This window comes from Lissotriton vulgaris, chromosome 3_1 (assembly GCF_964263255.1).
Source record: "Lissotriton vulgaris chromosome 3_1, aLisVul1.2, whole genome shotgun sequence".
Classification (NCBI taxonomy): domain Eukaryota; kingdom Metazoa; phylum Chordata; class Amphibia; order Caudata; family Salamandridae; genus Lissotriton; species Lissotriton vulgaris.
Window position 1 is genome coordinate 1415874177 of NC_141689.1, and position 14613 is coordinate 1415888789.

Genomic DNA, 14613 nt, shown 5'->3' on the forward strand with positions numbered 1-14613 from the left:
CATCGTTTCCTTGGTTCGGGGGAGGCGGCGCACCTGTTCCTTACTGCAGTGCAGGGGAGGAGATGCGTTAGTTCCTTAATGGAGAGGAGGGAATGCATCAGTTTCTTACCGCGTTCCGGTTACGATATGACAAGATGGCGCCTTGATGCGTGGCGCCGATCCGGTGAGATGCGAAAAATGGCGCCTTGATGCGATGCACCGATCCTGTTGATGTTTGAACGTTTGCAGCCGCACAGCAGGTGCTGCGATGGTTTTCTCAGCAATGCGTTCGGACCCGGTGTGGATGCGGCGCGCTTCTTCTCCGTGGCTTGGCGATGCTTCAGGACCAGGCGCAGATGCGGCACGTGTCTTCTCCGTGACTCAGCGATGCGTCGGGAATCGGTGCAGATGCGACACGCCTTTTCCTTGCTGCATCGACCTTCCAGCTCCCAACAACAAACAGACTCTAGAGGTCCTAAAAAGCAGCAGGCACCTCTATGCTGACTGGAATCCCCAACAAGGACATTCAGGGGAGCTGGTGGTGAAGTCTTTGTGTCCCTGAGACTTCAGAACAGGAGGCAAGCTCACGTTCAAGCCCTTGGGGATCTTTTCTTCACGCAGGTGACAAAGCAAAGAGCAAAGTCCTTTTCCTCGTTTCCTTGGCAGCAAGCAGCCACTGCAGGCCAACCCCAGACAACAAACAGCACAGGGGCAGTATTCCTCCTCAGCTTATTTGGCTCTTCTCTTTGGCAAAGGTTCCTCTTGATTTCCCAGTAGTGATCTAAAGTTCTGGGGTCTGGGCCCCCCTTTTCATACACACAAATCCTTAGTCTCTGAAGGCAGAGAGTGTCTGTACCCAGCCAAAACCAGGTCTGTCCTCTCTGGTGCCGCTTCCTGGCAGGAGGGGGAGACAGCATTGTTGAAAGCAGACCTGGCCCAGGCAGGTGAAAGGATATCTCCTCCACCTACTCTAAATTCAACCCAGGTCCCACTCAGCCCAGCCCTGACTCATCAGACTGCTTGAGCCGCAGCCCTCTCCCAGCTCCTGTCACTCACAAGCCAGACATGCAATAGACAAACCTAGCAGAGGCATACTGAATGGTTAGGCAAGAAAATACCTACTTTCTAAAAGTGGTACTTTCAACCACAGAATGTTAAAATCACCCACACTAGAAGATGCACTTTAATGTTCTGAGTTCAGGCATACTAAACTTTATTTTTCTATCTTGTTCCCTGGGTCAGTTATGTTTATAAGACGTTATAATCAAACTGCCTATTCTGGCGTAAGGGAACAGATAGCCTTGCAATAGTGAAAAACCAAATTGACTGTAATTCACTATTACGACACACCACACATATCAGGGCATGTCTTACCTTTCACATACAATGCATCCTGCCCACAGGGGTACCTTGGGCCTACCTTAGGGGTAACTAACATGCAGAAAAGGAAAAGGTTAGGGACTGGCATGTGTGTGCACTTGCCAAGTCAACATGGCAGTCCCAGACTGCGCACAGTGTCTGCAATGGCAGGCCTGAGCCACATTTTACAAGCTGCTTCTGTGGGTGGTACAATCAGTTCTGCAAGCCCATCAGCAGCATTTGATTTACAGGCCCTGGGCACACATGGTGCACTGTACTAGGGTATGACAAGTAAATCAAATAGCCAATCATGGAAACACTAATCGATAACACAATTTCCACAAGAGGGCATATGCACTTTAGCACTGATCAGCAGTGGTAAAGTGCCCAGAGTCATAAAACTACCAACAACAGTATGGAACAAGCATTTGCAATGCAATCGGTCTAGCCTTTGGGACCTTATATGTATTTTGCTATGCAGCACATTATCCTGGGCGCTGAAACATCTACTGTTCTTTAACATGGAGGGAAAGTAAGAACCAAACTGGGTAACATGCCAGGTATGTGAACACATGGAGAGAAATATTGCGTTTCAGTGGGAAATGGTATTGTCCAAAACGCTATTTTTAATATAAAATTGGGACCTTCGGTAGTCATATACTGAAAATACGGGTGTTCGTGGAAGACATCATGCAGGGTTAAATTATTTATGGCCCAGTACCTTCTAAATAGTCTGTCAGATGCTGTCATTCAGTCAGAGCTTCAAACAGTGAAATTCATATAATGCACAAAGATACCTGTGCACATGGATGCCTGAGGGGTTTGGGGGCTGTAAGAAGCCATATATTATGGCTCGCTCATGTTCAATGCACACAAATAAAAATGTTGATATTATTTGAAGCTTTATTGTGAAACTTTGTCCTTTTTAAAAAAAAAAATGAAGAAAAAATTGTCCTTCTTAACATTCTGCAGGTACCAACCTGACACTTTAATACTACGTATTTCTATTTTTTTCCTGTGTTCAATCTTCCCTAGAGACAGAACTAGATGGTTTTCTACCTGCATATTAAGAAAATAAACACTGGGAGCCATTTTAAAAGATATTGTCTACCAAGTTATCTTGCATTTCTATTATGCTTTTTACTTTTTTTAATTGCAAATCATTACACAACACAGGTTTGAGTACTTAGCTAGATCACCAATTACGGATGCATGCTTATATATAAATATGAGCATAGACTAAGTATGAAAAGCTATGCACGTTTGGGTTACCAACGTTCCGAACGTGAGCATGCACATAAAAATTCCTGATAATCGAATTAGCTTCAACTGCATTTGAATAAGTCTGACCAGGACTTGAACTTTCTATAGCATGGGGCTGTAAACAGTGACGTAACTACCATCTTCCTGCTAAACTCGTGGTCTTTCCTTTGAAAGTCGCGAGATGCAAAATAAATTTGCATATTAGAGCTTGGTTAAAAAGTTATAAGTATACGAAGGAACGAAAGCTGTCTGTGGCATTCTGTTTCATACCTAACAATGTTGTGCAACATTATCGTTCTACAGAATGTGTAGATTTGAAAGGCTGTCACGGGCACTATTAAATCAGTTTTGAAACAAAACAGGCAATTTGGTTGCAGTTAACTGAAAGATAGGCCATTGAAAACACATGCGATTTACTGGTCCGGGAAAAATCGTTAAAAACCTACAGTCTGATGGAAGAGTATGAGAGTTTAGTCTTAGTTTTCATTTCAATGCGTTTAGTACATGGTGGATGTAGTGTCCTGGCGGCCACAGACACTCGGACAAGGGGTGAGTTTCAGGACTTCTTTTATTGAACGTCCTTCTGCTTACAGGGTCATCGGCTAACTGCCTCACTTGTCCCCCGACTCCTCCTTTTCCACCCGCCTATATCTTGTCCCCGGGCAGGTCCTAGTGCCCCATACATTTCACATTGTTACAGTGGACACAGGTTGCATCGCGGTATATGTATTAGGTAGTGCGCTTCTCAAGAACACCGACACTTGTTTTGCATAAGAGGAAGTCATGTATTAGTTAGTGCGCTTCTCAAGAAGACCGACACTTGTTTTGCATAAGAGAAAGTCACCCTGTGTGTGGCCAAAGGTTGCTAAATCGCCGGTTAACCTTGCATACGAAGGGTAGTGTTACGGCTTCAAGAGCTACACAGTGCAGTGATTACGGCATGTCAGGAGCAGGGATCTGTGTGAGGTAACAAAAATGCCTTGTTACCTTTTAGAGGTTGGGGTGGCAGGGTGGCAAACGGCTCCGGCCTGGTAGCCCTAAGTATGCTCCCGTCCAACCCAGCATCGTCATGAATTTCCATGTAAGAAACGGTGATGCTCTCACACCTCCCGCCTCTGTAATTACCTTGAGTTCACATTCCCCCAATCAAAGCACCACGATCGCCCACCGGTAAAGCCTGTACTGAAAGCTACAGAGGCAGATGGCAGTGGGCACTGCGCTCAGGACCCTTTCTACCTCACTGGAGACTGAAGGGAGGACCTTGCACACACAGGTCTCGGTGAGCTCACATCGCACCCGTAAATTTAGTTGCCATCTTGCAATGACAGTCACTTTCCATTTTGATGCACAGTTAACCTTTCAGTACTCAATAAACTATAATACTTGAAAAAATTTATATCAAATGCATTACTGTTTCCGAAAAAACAATAAATATACAACAGTGTCATGTAAAATAAGCTGTTGAGCACTTACATGATAGTAAAACTCCGACCACACATTCAGTACATACATATAAAGCTTCTGTCATTGCATCCAGTCCAGATATATAATACAAGTAAGTAGTCAGCACTATTGGTTTTGTCAATGGTTGTAAGTTGAATAAGATAAATAAGCAACAACTCAACAGCTATGGCTTCGTTGTATAGAATATTGAAAATGCTTCACTTCTGAAATGATGAGACTGTGAAAGAACTTTAACGAGTCCTCTCTGAGGTTACCTCAAAGGCAGTGAAGGATAGCTTTGCTGCAGAGATAAGGTATATTTATTTTACGGAGGGTGCCAGCAAATATATCTGAGCAGCTGTTTTTTAGAAACACCAACAGAACCCAGCCCACATAATGCCCGGGCTACATGCAAATGTCAAACACTAAATAAGAGACTGCACACAAAGAAAGTTCATATTTATCAACTCCCAGGTGAAAAAGGTGCTTGTTTGCAGGTTCACTTTGCTCTTGTTGAATTAGTTGGTGGCTGAAAGTAGTGCGGGTCAAACCAGATGGAATACCAGGTCGATCCCACTGCACTGATGCGTAGGGTGGCTTGGGGCATTACAGAGTGGCTGGTGGGTAATATTCTCGCAGCATTGATTATATAATATGAAACTCACAATCAAGTTACTTGTATGGGATACTTTGAGGTGAATGCATGAGTGCATTTGTAATGTGTTGCGTTACAAGGCAACTGCTGGTGGCAAAAAGCGCTAAAAAGAAAAACATATTTTTGTTATAGTACGGTACACATTGACTTAGATTTCTACTCTGGACCAGGAGCATTTTCACTTGGCAACATTGAGTGATTGTGGGGGGCAAAGCTCTTCATTCGTTGTGGTTCATGTCCTTCCTCTGCCCACACAGAGAGCGCTTAGAAACAGCCGCAACTTAGCATCAAGCGCTTTATTTCAGAAAAACTGGATATTTTCGCTGTCAGAAGGGATTATTCAATTGCAGTGTGCAATAACAGAGTGCAGTGCACAGCACATACTGTTTCTGGTTATAAGGCAGTTAGGCTTGGGGCAACCGTTTACCTATATATTGGCCGATGTCACGTTTATTTGTGTTTTGAGTGCCACAGAATCCTGCAAGAGTAGTGTGGGGCACCTGGCAGCAGATGGCGGTTCAAATGCAGAGCTGTACCTCGGCGCTCTAGGTCTCGATGACTAGCTAAGTCGTGTCTAGGCGCTAGAGCAGACCTTGCATGCTGTGCCCCGGTCCTTACTGCCTTTATTGCAGCTATAACATGCCTCGTTGTGTCGGCTTGAGCATCGTTGAGTTTAGAGTTTGTTACGCCCTTTCTTTATAGCGCTGCAAAGACACAGGTTTGCATAACAGACACTATATAAAAAACAGGAAGGCAAGGGCCCATCTGTTTTCACTCAGCAGTGTGTTTATATCAGCATTGCGCTTTCACTTTCACTTTAAGTGAAAGCACCAAGCTAAAATAAACAAAGGGCTGAGTGAAAACAGATGGCACCCTTAAAGATAAGAAATAGCTTTTCGACAGCTGCAAAGAAGACGACCCTGTTCGGATCAGCCGGACGAAAAGGCGAAAGGGCAGTGGCTGCACAAACCCATTTCCAATGGCAGGCCAATGTTTAGCGAAACAATGACGCCAGCCAATGGAAATGAGGGGCGGGTCTCCAAGCCCCATTTCTGAAATCTGCTCTCTTATAAACTCTCTCGCCCAGCGAACAGCGCTTTGCGCTGCAACGCCAGGCGAGACCTAAAAAATACAGGAGGAAGGCAAAAAGTTCAGGGATGACCCTGCAAAAAGGGCCAAGTCCAACAGGAAACAACAATTAATAACAGCATTTAATCAAAGGGGAATTCGAACAAGAAGGCAGGCAATTTTAGCCTGGTTTGATCCAGGGGACCCTCAGCTAAACTGCCACTTTGTCAAATTTTTAATAAAGGTGGAGCACAGATTACAGAAAATGTCATTTGTTCAGCGCTGCCGACACAAACTGCTACTTAAATGGTTAAATCATTCTTAAAGAATAATAAGACCCTACACCATGGCAACACTGGGGAAACCTATTTTACTCTTGAAGTAAATCTTCTAGATGAAAATCCATGAGCTGTAAATACGCCTGAAATTAAACTCCAATCAGTTTTCCCTTTTATGTGACATTGTCCCATGTGAAAATAACTATCTAGCTATAATAGAACCTCCAGTTCACGGAAGCATCGATTTCTTTATTTTTCTCTTACCACTCAAACATTTTAAATTTGACTGTAAATATTCTAATTTTAGAATTGCCAATTTTATCCGCATCATATAAAAGTGCATTTATACCATTTATAACTTGTATTGCAATGGTTTTAGGTAATTTAGCAATTATTTCAATCAACTTGAAACTCACAGGTGATTAGTGTGCTATACAAATAGACATAACATAACATCTAGGTTGACCTTACAAACCTATTAGCATTTTTTATGAGTATTCACATTTATGGTACAAAAATCCTGATTATACATTTGTTGAAATATTTACTCATAAATCGTTTTTGTATGAGTACATCTTCTCTAGGGCCAGGGAATGAGAATTGTAGGTAAAAAAATATCAAGAAAGTTAGGGATCTCCTACAACCACTCACATTATTGGTATTAACAATATTTTCTCTTAAAGTTTCGAAATGTACACCTTTCAAGGGCCGTTGCAACTCCATTTCCAATGTGAGATTTGAAAGGGGAACAGTTCCAAATTGGGAGTGGGGAGGTGGTGGTTAGAGGGAATGCGGTTTCTCAATGGGGAAAAATCCCGCTGGAGAAAAGACATTACAAAGTGAAATTGCACATAAGGAAGACATTTGCCCAAGCAGACATGCACACTATGCGCATTATGCATGGGAAAAAGTGAGTTCATATGCGAAAATGAGATTGCACAAATGTTTTCCAGGAATACTTCTGGGGACTTGTGACTTTCACTACTTCCCAAACATTCTCCTGGGAACTAATGGGATTTCCAAAAATTAGAAATGTACTCCACATGCATAAGGTAACACATAGGAGTACACTATACAGTGAATCAGGTGGCCAAATGGTACTCATTCACATCTAAGTGAAACATAAATGTGCAAAAGGATATAGACTTTGTACCCTCTGTGAATTAAAGGGAACTGAATAACATGAACATAGCAGCGTTGACCTCGTGAGACACATGACATCCCATGTGGCACGTCCTAGACCCCATTGTGAAAAACCTTGCTCTGAGATTATTCTGGGTAATTCCACTTCAGTTTTTCAGATATTTTTTAATGTCAGGATGCAGTTACTCAATCTGTTTAACTAGAATACACTCTTTTGTTCCTTTGACAAGCAAACACTATAGCACAACTAATCCAATAGATCACAGTGGGAACTGGTCAGCTGGAATTTCCACGTAGGTACCATTTTAAAAAAGCAGAGATTTTCTTTGAAATTATATTCAGTTTTTGGATAAATGTAATCACCGACTGATAAAAATGTGTAGTGACTCTATCAATATCTTTAATCTACATATACTTACCTCGTTTATGTATATATATACTTTCAATGTACTTATGAATCTATATATTTATCACTTTCTTCTAATTTAGCATTTCCAATGCACTACTCTATTTCCCTGCCTACACTTAGCTCAATATATCTTCTAGCCCAACCTCCGGACTAATCTCAAACTGCTTTCTACTACTCCTTCCAATGCACTACACTATCTCTCATCCTATATATCTATCAATACATCCTCTACATCCACTTTCTCATTTATCCCAAACCCCATACCACTACTATGATCACCAAAATAACCCTTTCTAGACTCTCTCCTCCTCTACCCCTCCTTGCATCATCTGACACCTCTTTTTTTACTATACCAATCCCCTAAAACAAACCTTTCAAAACTCTTCCCTCTGACTCCTCCCCTCCAAAACTCCTTCTAACTCATCCAAAAATCCCCTCCTACTGCTAAGACCTAAAAAAAAAACCTTCACTGTTTTATCCCCACTATCATTAACAGACTAACATGTTCACTTCTCAAATTCCATATTAAACTATACTAATATACTACCCAAATAACTGAATAACATATCCACTACTCAAATTACTTCATATTTATACTATACTAATTTTCAACACTAATCCTTTATGGGTTCCGGAGTGGCGTGCTACTCGCCAGAAAAGCGCTTCAACACCCATCAGGGGTAACAAGTGTTATATGAATGCAAATCTTTCTTCCACTTTTATCCCTCTTCTATCCTTTTCACTCCAAGTAACTGACTAATATCCACCACTGAAATTACTTCATATTTCACCATATTAATTCACCACTAATCCTTGATAGGCTTCCTGAATAGCATGTGTCAACAAGCGCTAAACATTACAAACCTTTGTCCTCCTCTATCCTTCTGCTATCATTCCAAATCCAAATAACTGACTAACCTATCCACCACTTAAAATGTACTTGCATTTTTCACTATACTAATTCAACACTAATTCCTCTATGGGTCCTGGAGTAGCGTGCTACTCGCCGAAAAAGCGCTTCGACGCCTCGTCTGGGGTAGTAAGTGCTATATAAATGCAATTACAATACAATACAAGATGAACGATAATTGTGTTTAAATGTGAGATATTTTGTATACATTCCGTATATTTTGTCTTCTGTAAATTATCGCAATAACGGGAGTCAACTCAATCTTGTCAAAAACAAGTACTCCGAAGAAGCTGTGGAAGATTTTGCTATTGGTTTTAATTGAGTTTGGAACAAGGGGGCATTTCAACTAACCAACTCTAGCATAAAACCTGAAATAATATGTTAGAAAATTCATGATTGCATGTTTCTGCTTGAGTGAGAATTGTATTTTCTCCAAGAATGCATTTAATTTCAGAAATAAAATGATTTCTGTTGCAAAGAAGTGATTGCAATTCAGTATTACTCTTTCAGTCCTTTATTTACACCACCACAACTTACGGTCAGCTGAGTGGCACACATTGATAGTTGGATTTCTTTAGGTGACAGGGCATTACATCATCAGGGGAAGGAAGCAACCACCGGGTAAGGAAGGAGGAGAGGGGGCAGGATGGTGAAACCACTTAAGATACTTAGGGCCAGACCAGATGTAGCAAGCCAAATTGCGATCGGAATTGCCAAAATTCTGCAAATTTCTGCGTTTGCGATCGCAATTCAACTGTGTGCAATGTAGAAAGGCAAATACCTACTCGCAAAATAAGGAATCACTAACATTGCGATTCCTTATTTTACGCAAGGATTGAGAGAATCACAATTTGCAATTCTCTAAATGCTATGCTAGTAGGCAACGCAAATTGTGATATTGCCTTAAGGAATCGCAAATTACCACCAACTTCAAGTTGGTGGTAATTTGCAATTTCCTTTAAAAAAGCACTTTTTTGCTTTTGTGTGGCACACATTTATGCCCTTAGGGCATGTATGTGCACCACATGTGCACACATGCACATTTAAGGGGTGCAACAGAGTGTCCCTTTGGAAGCCTTGAAATTGTGCACGCAATTTGCGAGTACCTATTGGGTACTCGTAAATTGCATGCACATTTCCTTTTCATTCTTTGGGCCTCTAGGCCAATAGGATTAAATGGGAAGGTATTCCTTGATTGCAAATCACAATTTGCAATTTGCAATTAAGGAATATGAAAAAAAATTGCAATTCCTACCTACATGGCATTTTGCGAGTCCTTAATAGCGATTCCCTAAAAATCGCTATTAAGGGCTGGCTAAATTGCTTTTACCTACATCTGGTCCTTTGAATATAACAGTTTAGTTTTAAGTCTAATATCCTCTTTCAAGAACATGAATGAAGTTGTTTATCACTTGAACCATTACACCGCATTTCATTAAACTACAAAAAAATAAAGCCAGATTTGACATACCTTTCAGTTTGTTGTGCTCTGAATCCGCTGGAAATAAGGAGTCGGGAAAAAGTTTGGGGAAGGTAAGGCCGGCGTACTTGGGTCGATTCTCAACATAATTCCTGACGGTGGGCTGAAGTTTCTTCATGAACTCTGGGCAGGGGGTACCAAGCTGCTCGATCACTTTGTTCCATTGATCAATATCTGGCGGAGGGGATGTCAAGGAGAAACCAACACTGAACAGCTCCCGTAGAAGGGCCCCCAAAAGTGGAAAGCATGCCTACCAAGACCCCCCTTAAAATGGTTGCTCATCAGAGACACAGCTTTCAAATAGAAGGCGTGCACATGCGAAATGAAAGCAGGCACAGTTCACATTCATCATCATCGTCATCATCAAATAAGCTTATTCGATTTAACAAGCAAATCATGAAATAAAAAAGTAAAAAATTCAAGTACATTATTCAGCTAATGTAATATTACATCAATAGACTCAGACATATAAATAGAATAAAATCTATTATTTAAATTCTTTAAAACGGCAAATGATAGATACTATGCCCCCTAAAAACTATTTTTGGTTCACAATCACATTTTCTTCCATTTGGAAGATTATGAGCTACTCACACATGTGCGTCAAAGATGGGTCAGTCAACAAAATACAGACATTCATAGATGTTCAAGTTTCACAAGAAAAAGTGAGTCAGTGTCATACCATGCCAAGTGTATATCTTATAGAGACTTCTGAAGTCACAGGTAGTATGTAGCGCTAGATAAAATCACTAAATAAATGCACACCAAGTGATATTTTAAACTCGTCAATGTGTCTCCAACAGCACATTCCTCTCAATTTTAACTTGGTATGCAATCATCATTAAATATAAGCAGGACTGTAAGAAAAACATTTGAATTAACAAAGAAGACGAAAATGTTATTCAAAATGTGAAGCACATGTAAGCAGTTTTCATGTAAAATTGCCTGTTATTTGCAGGACAATAATTGTAGACCAAGTAGTGGGAGTGCTAGCCAGTGCAAGGAGTTGTTGGCAGCTGTGTATTCCTGAAGACAGAGAAGATGCTAATTTATACACCAGCTTAACACTCTTACATGTTTGTGGAAGGTTAACACACAGTCCCTAACCTGTAGTGCATAAATAAACCAAATGATCCATTGTTGTGAAACAGCAGATTGAACCGGGGTCTGGCTAAATACTTTACTAAGCACTTAATTGAGTGCAGTTTTCAATGACATTTTGGATTTCCTGGTAGGTTCTAGTGCTTCAAAGCCAGGCATCTAGGCTGGGCTCAGAGAGAACGATGGTTGTTTGCTTCTTTCTGATTGTAACGATGCAATAATCTTTAGAAGACTAGCATAGAATCGGCATTTGTCCAATGTGCTGCTTAGACCAGGATGGTCATGAGCCATCCATGTCCCCATGGATCCATTGTTGTCCAGCTCTTCTACAATGGGGGGCTGGTTTGAATTTTTTTTTCCTGGGGTGATTTTGGTTTCACACCTCCTAACTGAAAGAGAAAGGTCAAACATCTGCAATTTTGCTGGGCATTTGTCACCACTAGTTATAGGCAGGGACACTGGAATTATACGGCAGGGGATAACCAATTATGTGGCAGGCTGACTAAATCATGCAGCATGAAAGGGCAAATTAAGAGGTATAATACAGCACATTTTGTTGTAGAATTGCTTCAATATTTTGTCACCTTTACATATATTAAAATTATGTGGAAAACGCCACAGCTGCAGAATCACATAATTCCAGTGGCCCTAATAATAGGCCCGACTATAATTGACAAAAATACTGACTAACATTAATTTTTTTTTTTTTTAAGACCAACGGTCCCAAACTTTATTTAGTTTCACAGATAAGTCAGTATTTATTCATACAATGTCATAACAATGAAGTACTACTACAAACGGTACTCAGCAAATAGCACATATTGACATGTCAGTTATACATGAGTGAAAATAAACAGTAGCCAGTGGAGATGCATTAGTCTGCAAGTGACGGTGCCAGGAAATGTCTCGTGCTGCAGTGCTCACAGCTCGTATCACTGCAAGTGGACCAACGTGGTCACGAAAGCCAACAGTCATTGTTTGAAGTTGTGTTCCCTGATTAGTACAGTAACAGGCAGAGGCAGGATCATACCCTCCGTTGTCATATGGGTCGCTGGGCATCCGCCTCCAGTTCATGGATGCATCCAGCCGGCAGTATGTGAAACGTGAACGGGTAGGGGGGGATCGAGCCTTATCATGAGCACAGCATGGACAGTCTCTGTGTCAACCAAGAGGTATAACTGGGTAGTAAAAGAAGAGGGGGAGGGGGAAACATTGCAACAACTGTTGGACTAGTATTTGCGTGTGTGGTAGTGTACCTAGAACCCTAGCTGTGTGTGGTGCATCCTGTGTGGGTCGTGCAGGGGCGGGGGCAGTTGAGGATGCGGTGCCGCTGCGGCTGCAAGGCGGGGGAGGGGGGGCGGAAGGCGGGGTGGGGAGCGGTATGTGACATCTCCGTTGTGTGAGGTCTCATCTGTCGGGGGAAGCGATGGGGGGGGGGGGGAGGGGCGGGGCGGGGGGAGAGCCTGCACCAGGTTTGGACAGCAATCAACTGGGCCCCCTCTATTCCGTGTCGGGATGGTACTCTATACCGGCCTGGGCGCACGCTCGATGGTACGCAAGCAGGGCAGCATCCCAATCTTGGGCGATCGGGTACTTCCGTAGGCCAGCGGTCTCCTCCCTGTGTAGAGACACACTCTCCGCACAAGCCCAGTTGCCAAGAGAGCGACGCCAGTCCGCAGGGCGCGGTGGGGTGGTGCTTTTCCACCGTTTCGTGATAAGGCGCTTGGCCGTAATGAGGCCTAAGTCCCAAAAACGCGCCCGTAGCTTGGTCTGCTTGGTTCTCTTATAGAGTCCCAGTAGGCATACTTCCCACGTCTTGGGAAGGGTATCGCCTGTGGCCGCAGTCAACATGTCCGCGACCGCTGACCAGTACGAGGCGAGGTGAGTGCAGCTCCAGAGCGCGTGCAAGAAGTCCGAGTCCAGGAGGCCGCATCTGGGACACGCCGACGAGGTGAGTCCAAAGTAGCGATTCAGTTTGTCTGGAGATAAATATGCGTGGTGAATGATGTAATATTGGATGGTCTTGAATCGCGCGTTGCGGGGGATATCTCTGGCGCCCGCTAATATTGCGACCCACTGTTTGTCCGTCCAGTCTGTGCCTCGGTCGGCTGCCCACTTTTCCCTCAGTCTTTGGGAGGAAAATTGTGTATGGCTGTGCAGTGCCTGTGCAAGCCAATGCACTATGTGGGACCCATCGCCCATCACATGCAGGTACTGGATGAGTAGATGAGTGGATGACTCGTGGCTGATGTCACCCCATGCCTAGGTCAGCTCATGGAGGAGTCTGGCGTGCGCCAGAAATTGACCCACTGGCAGCTCTGTGTCTGCGGCCAAGGTCTCGAAGGGCAACAGCTCTCCGTCGTTATACAGGCCGCCCAGGTCGTCCAAGCCTGCCGCAGTCCAGCTGCGCAGCTCGGTCGAGGACAGTATGCCGGTGCCTAAGGGAGTCCCTAGTAGAGGTAGGTTCGGAGCATAGGGCACCGTACCTTTGGTGAGTCTGAGGCTCCGTACGAAGCACCGCTTCGCTACCGCCACATGGACCTGTGCGGGGTGCCGGCCTTGTGTTAGGGGGTGGAAGAGCGTTAGCACCTGTACGGGAGACAGGGTGGTGTCGGCTGTGGCTGTGTCCATCAGGTTCTTGCCGCTCAGCCAGTAGGCGACCCATTGTAGCTGGGCTGCTAAGTAATATAGCTCCTGATTGGGAACCGCCAAGCCTCCAGCGTCTGTGGCTGCGTATAGGGTCTTCAATGCTACCCGGGGTCTCCCCTTATTCCAGATGAGGCGTCTGGTGAGGGTTTCCAATCCTTTGAATATGCGCGCCGGCACATACACTGGCAGGTTAGTATAATAATAGAGGAGCCGGGGGAGCATTATCATCTTGGTTAGTGCCACTCTGGCCGGCACATTCAGTGGGAGGGAGTTCCAGAATGTGACCTGGGCCGAGAGCGAGGATATGGCTCTCACTAGGTTGCCCTCTAGGAGATCCACAGGGTCTCGATATATTAAGATCCCTAGGTACCTAAATACCGTCGGGTGCCATTGGAGCGTCTCCCCCATCATGCGCACATCACACTGTGGCATCTCGCCATTGAATGCATAGGCTCCCGATTTGGCCCAGTTAACGCGGAGTCCCGACATGTCTCCAAACGTTCGAAAGATGTCTGTGATCGCCGCTGTTATGCATGTGAGGTCTCTGATATATAACAATAAATCGTCGGCGTACAGAGACACCGAGTGTATGCCATCCGCTAGTGGGATGCCCCAGGTGTCGCCGGAGGTGCGGAGCATTGCCGCCAACGGCTCCATCGCCAAGGCGAATAATAGAGGGGAGAGGGGGCAGCCTTGTCTGGTACCCCTCCCGATGCGGATCCTATCAGAGAACAACCGTCCAGTCCGGACCCGGACCTCGGGTGCCTGATAGAGGAGTCCCACCATCTGGACGTAGGCATCGCCCAGCTCGTACTTCTCGAGGACTCGGAGGAGATATGGCCATTCCAACGAGTCGAACGCTTTTTCCAAATCAAG

At 44.0% G+C, this 14613-nt stretch overlaps 1 protein-coding gene across 2 annotated transcripts in view; it reads right to left on the bottom strand.

Moving 5' to 3' along the window:
• MAPK10 (mitogen-activated protein kinase 10) overlaps positions 1-14613 on the bottom strand; it is a 561444-nt gene that overhangs the window by 193846 nt on the left and 352985 nt on the right. For both annotated transcript variants that reach the window (XM_086961881.1, XM_086961882.1), the window contains exon 7: positions 9979-10161. In XM_086961881.1, the coding sequence (XP_086818007.1) occupies positions 9979-10161 (183 nt within the window). The remainder of the gene's footprint in view (positions 1-9978; positions 10162-14613) is intronic.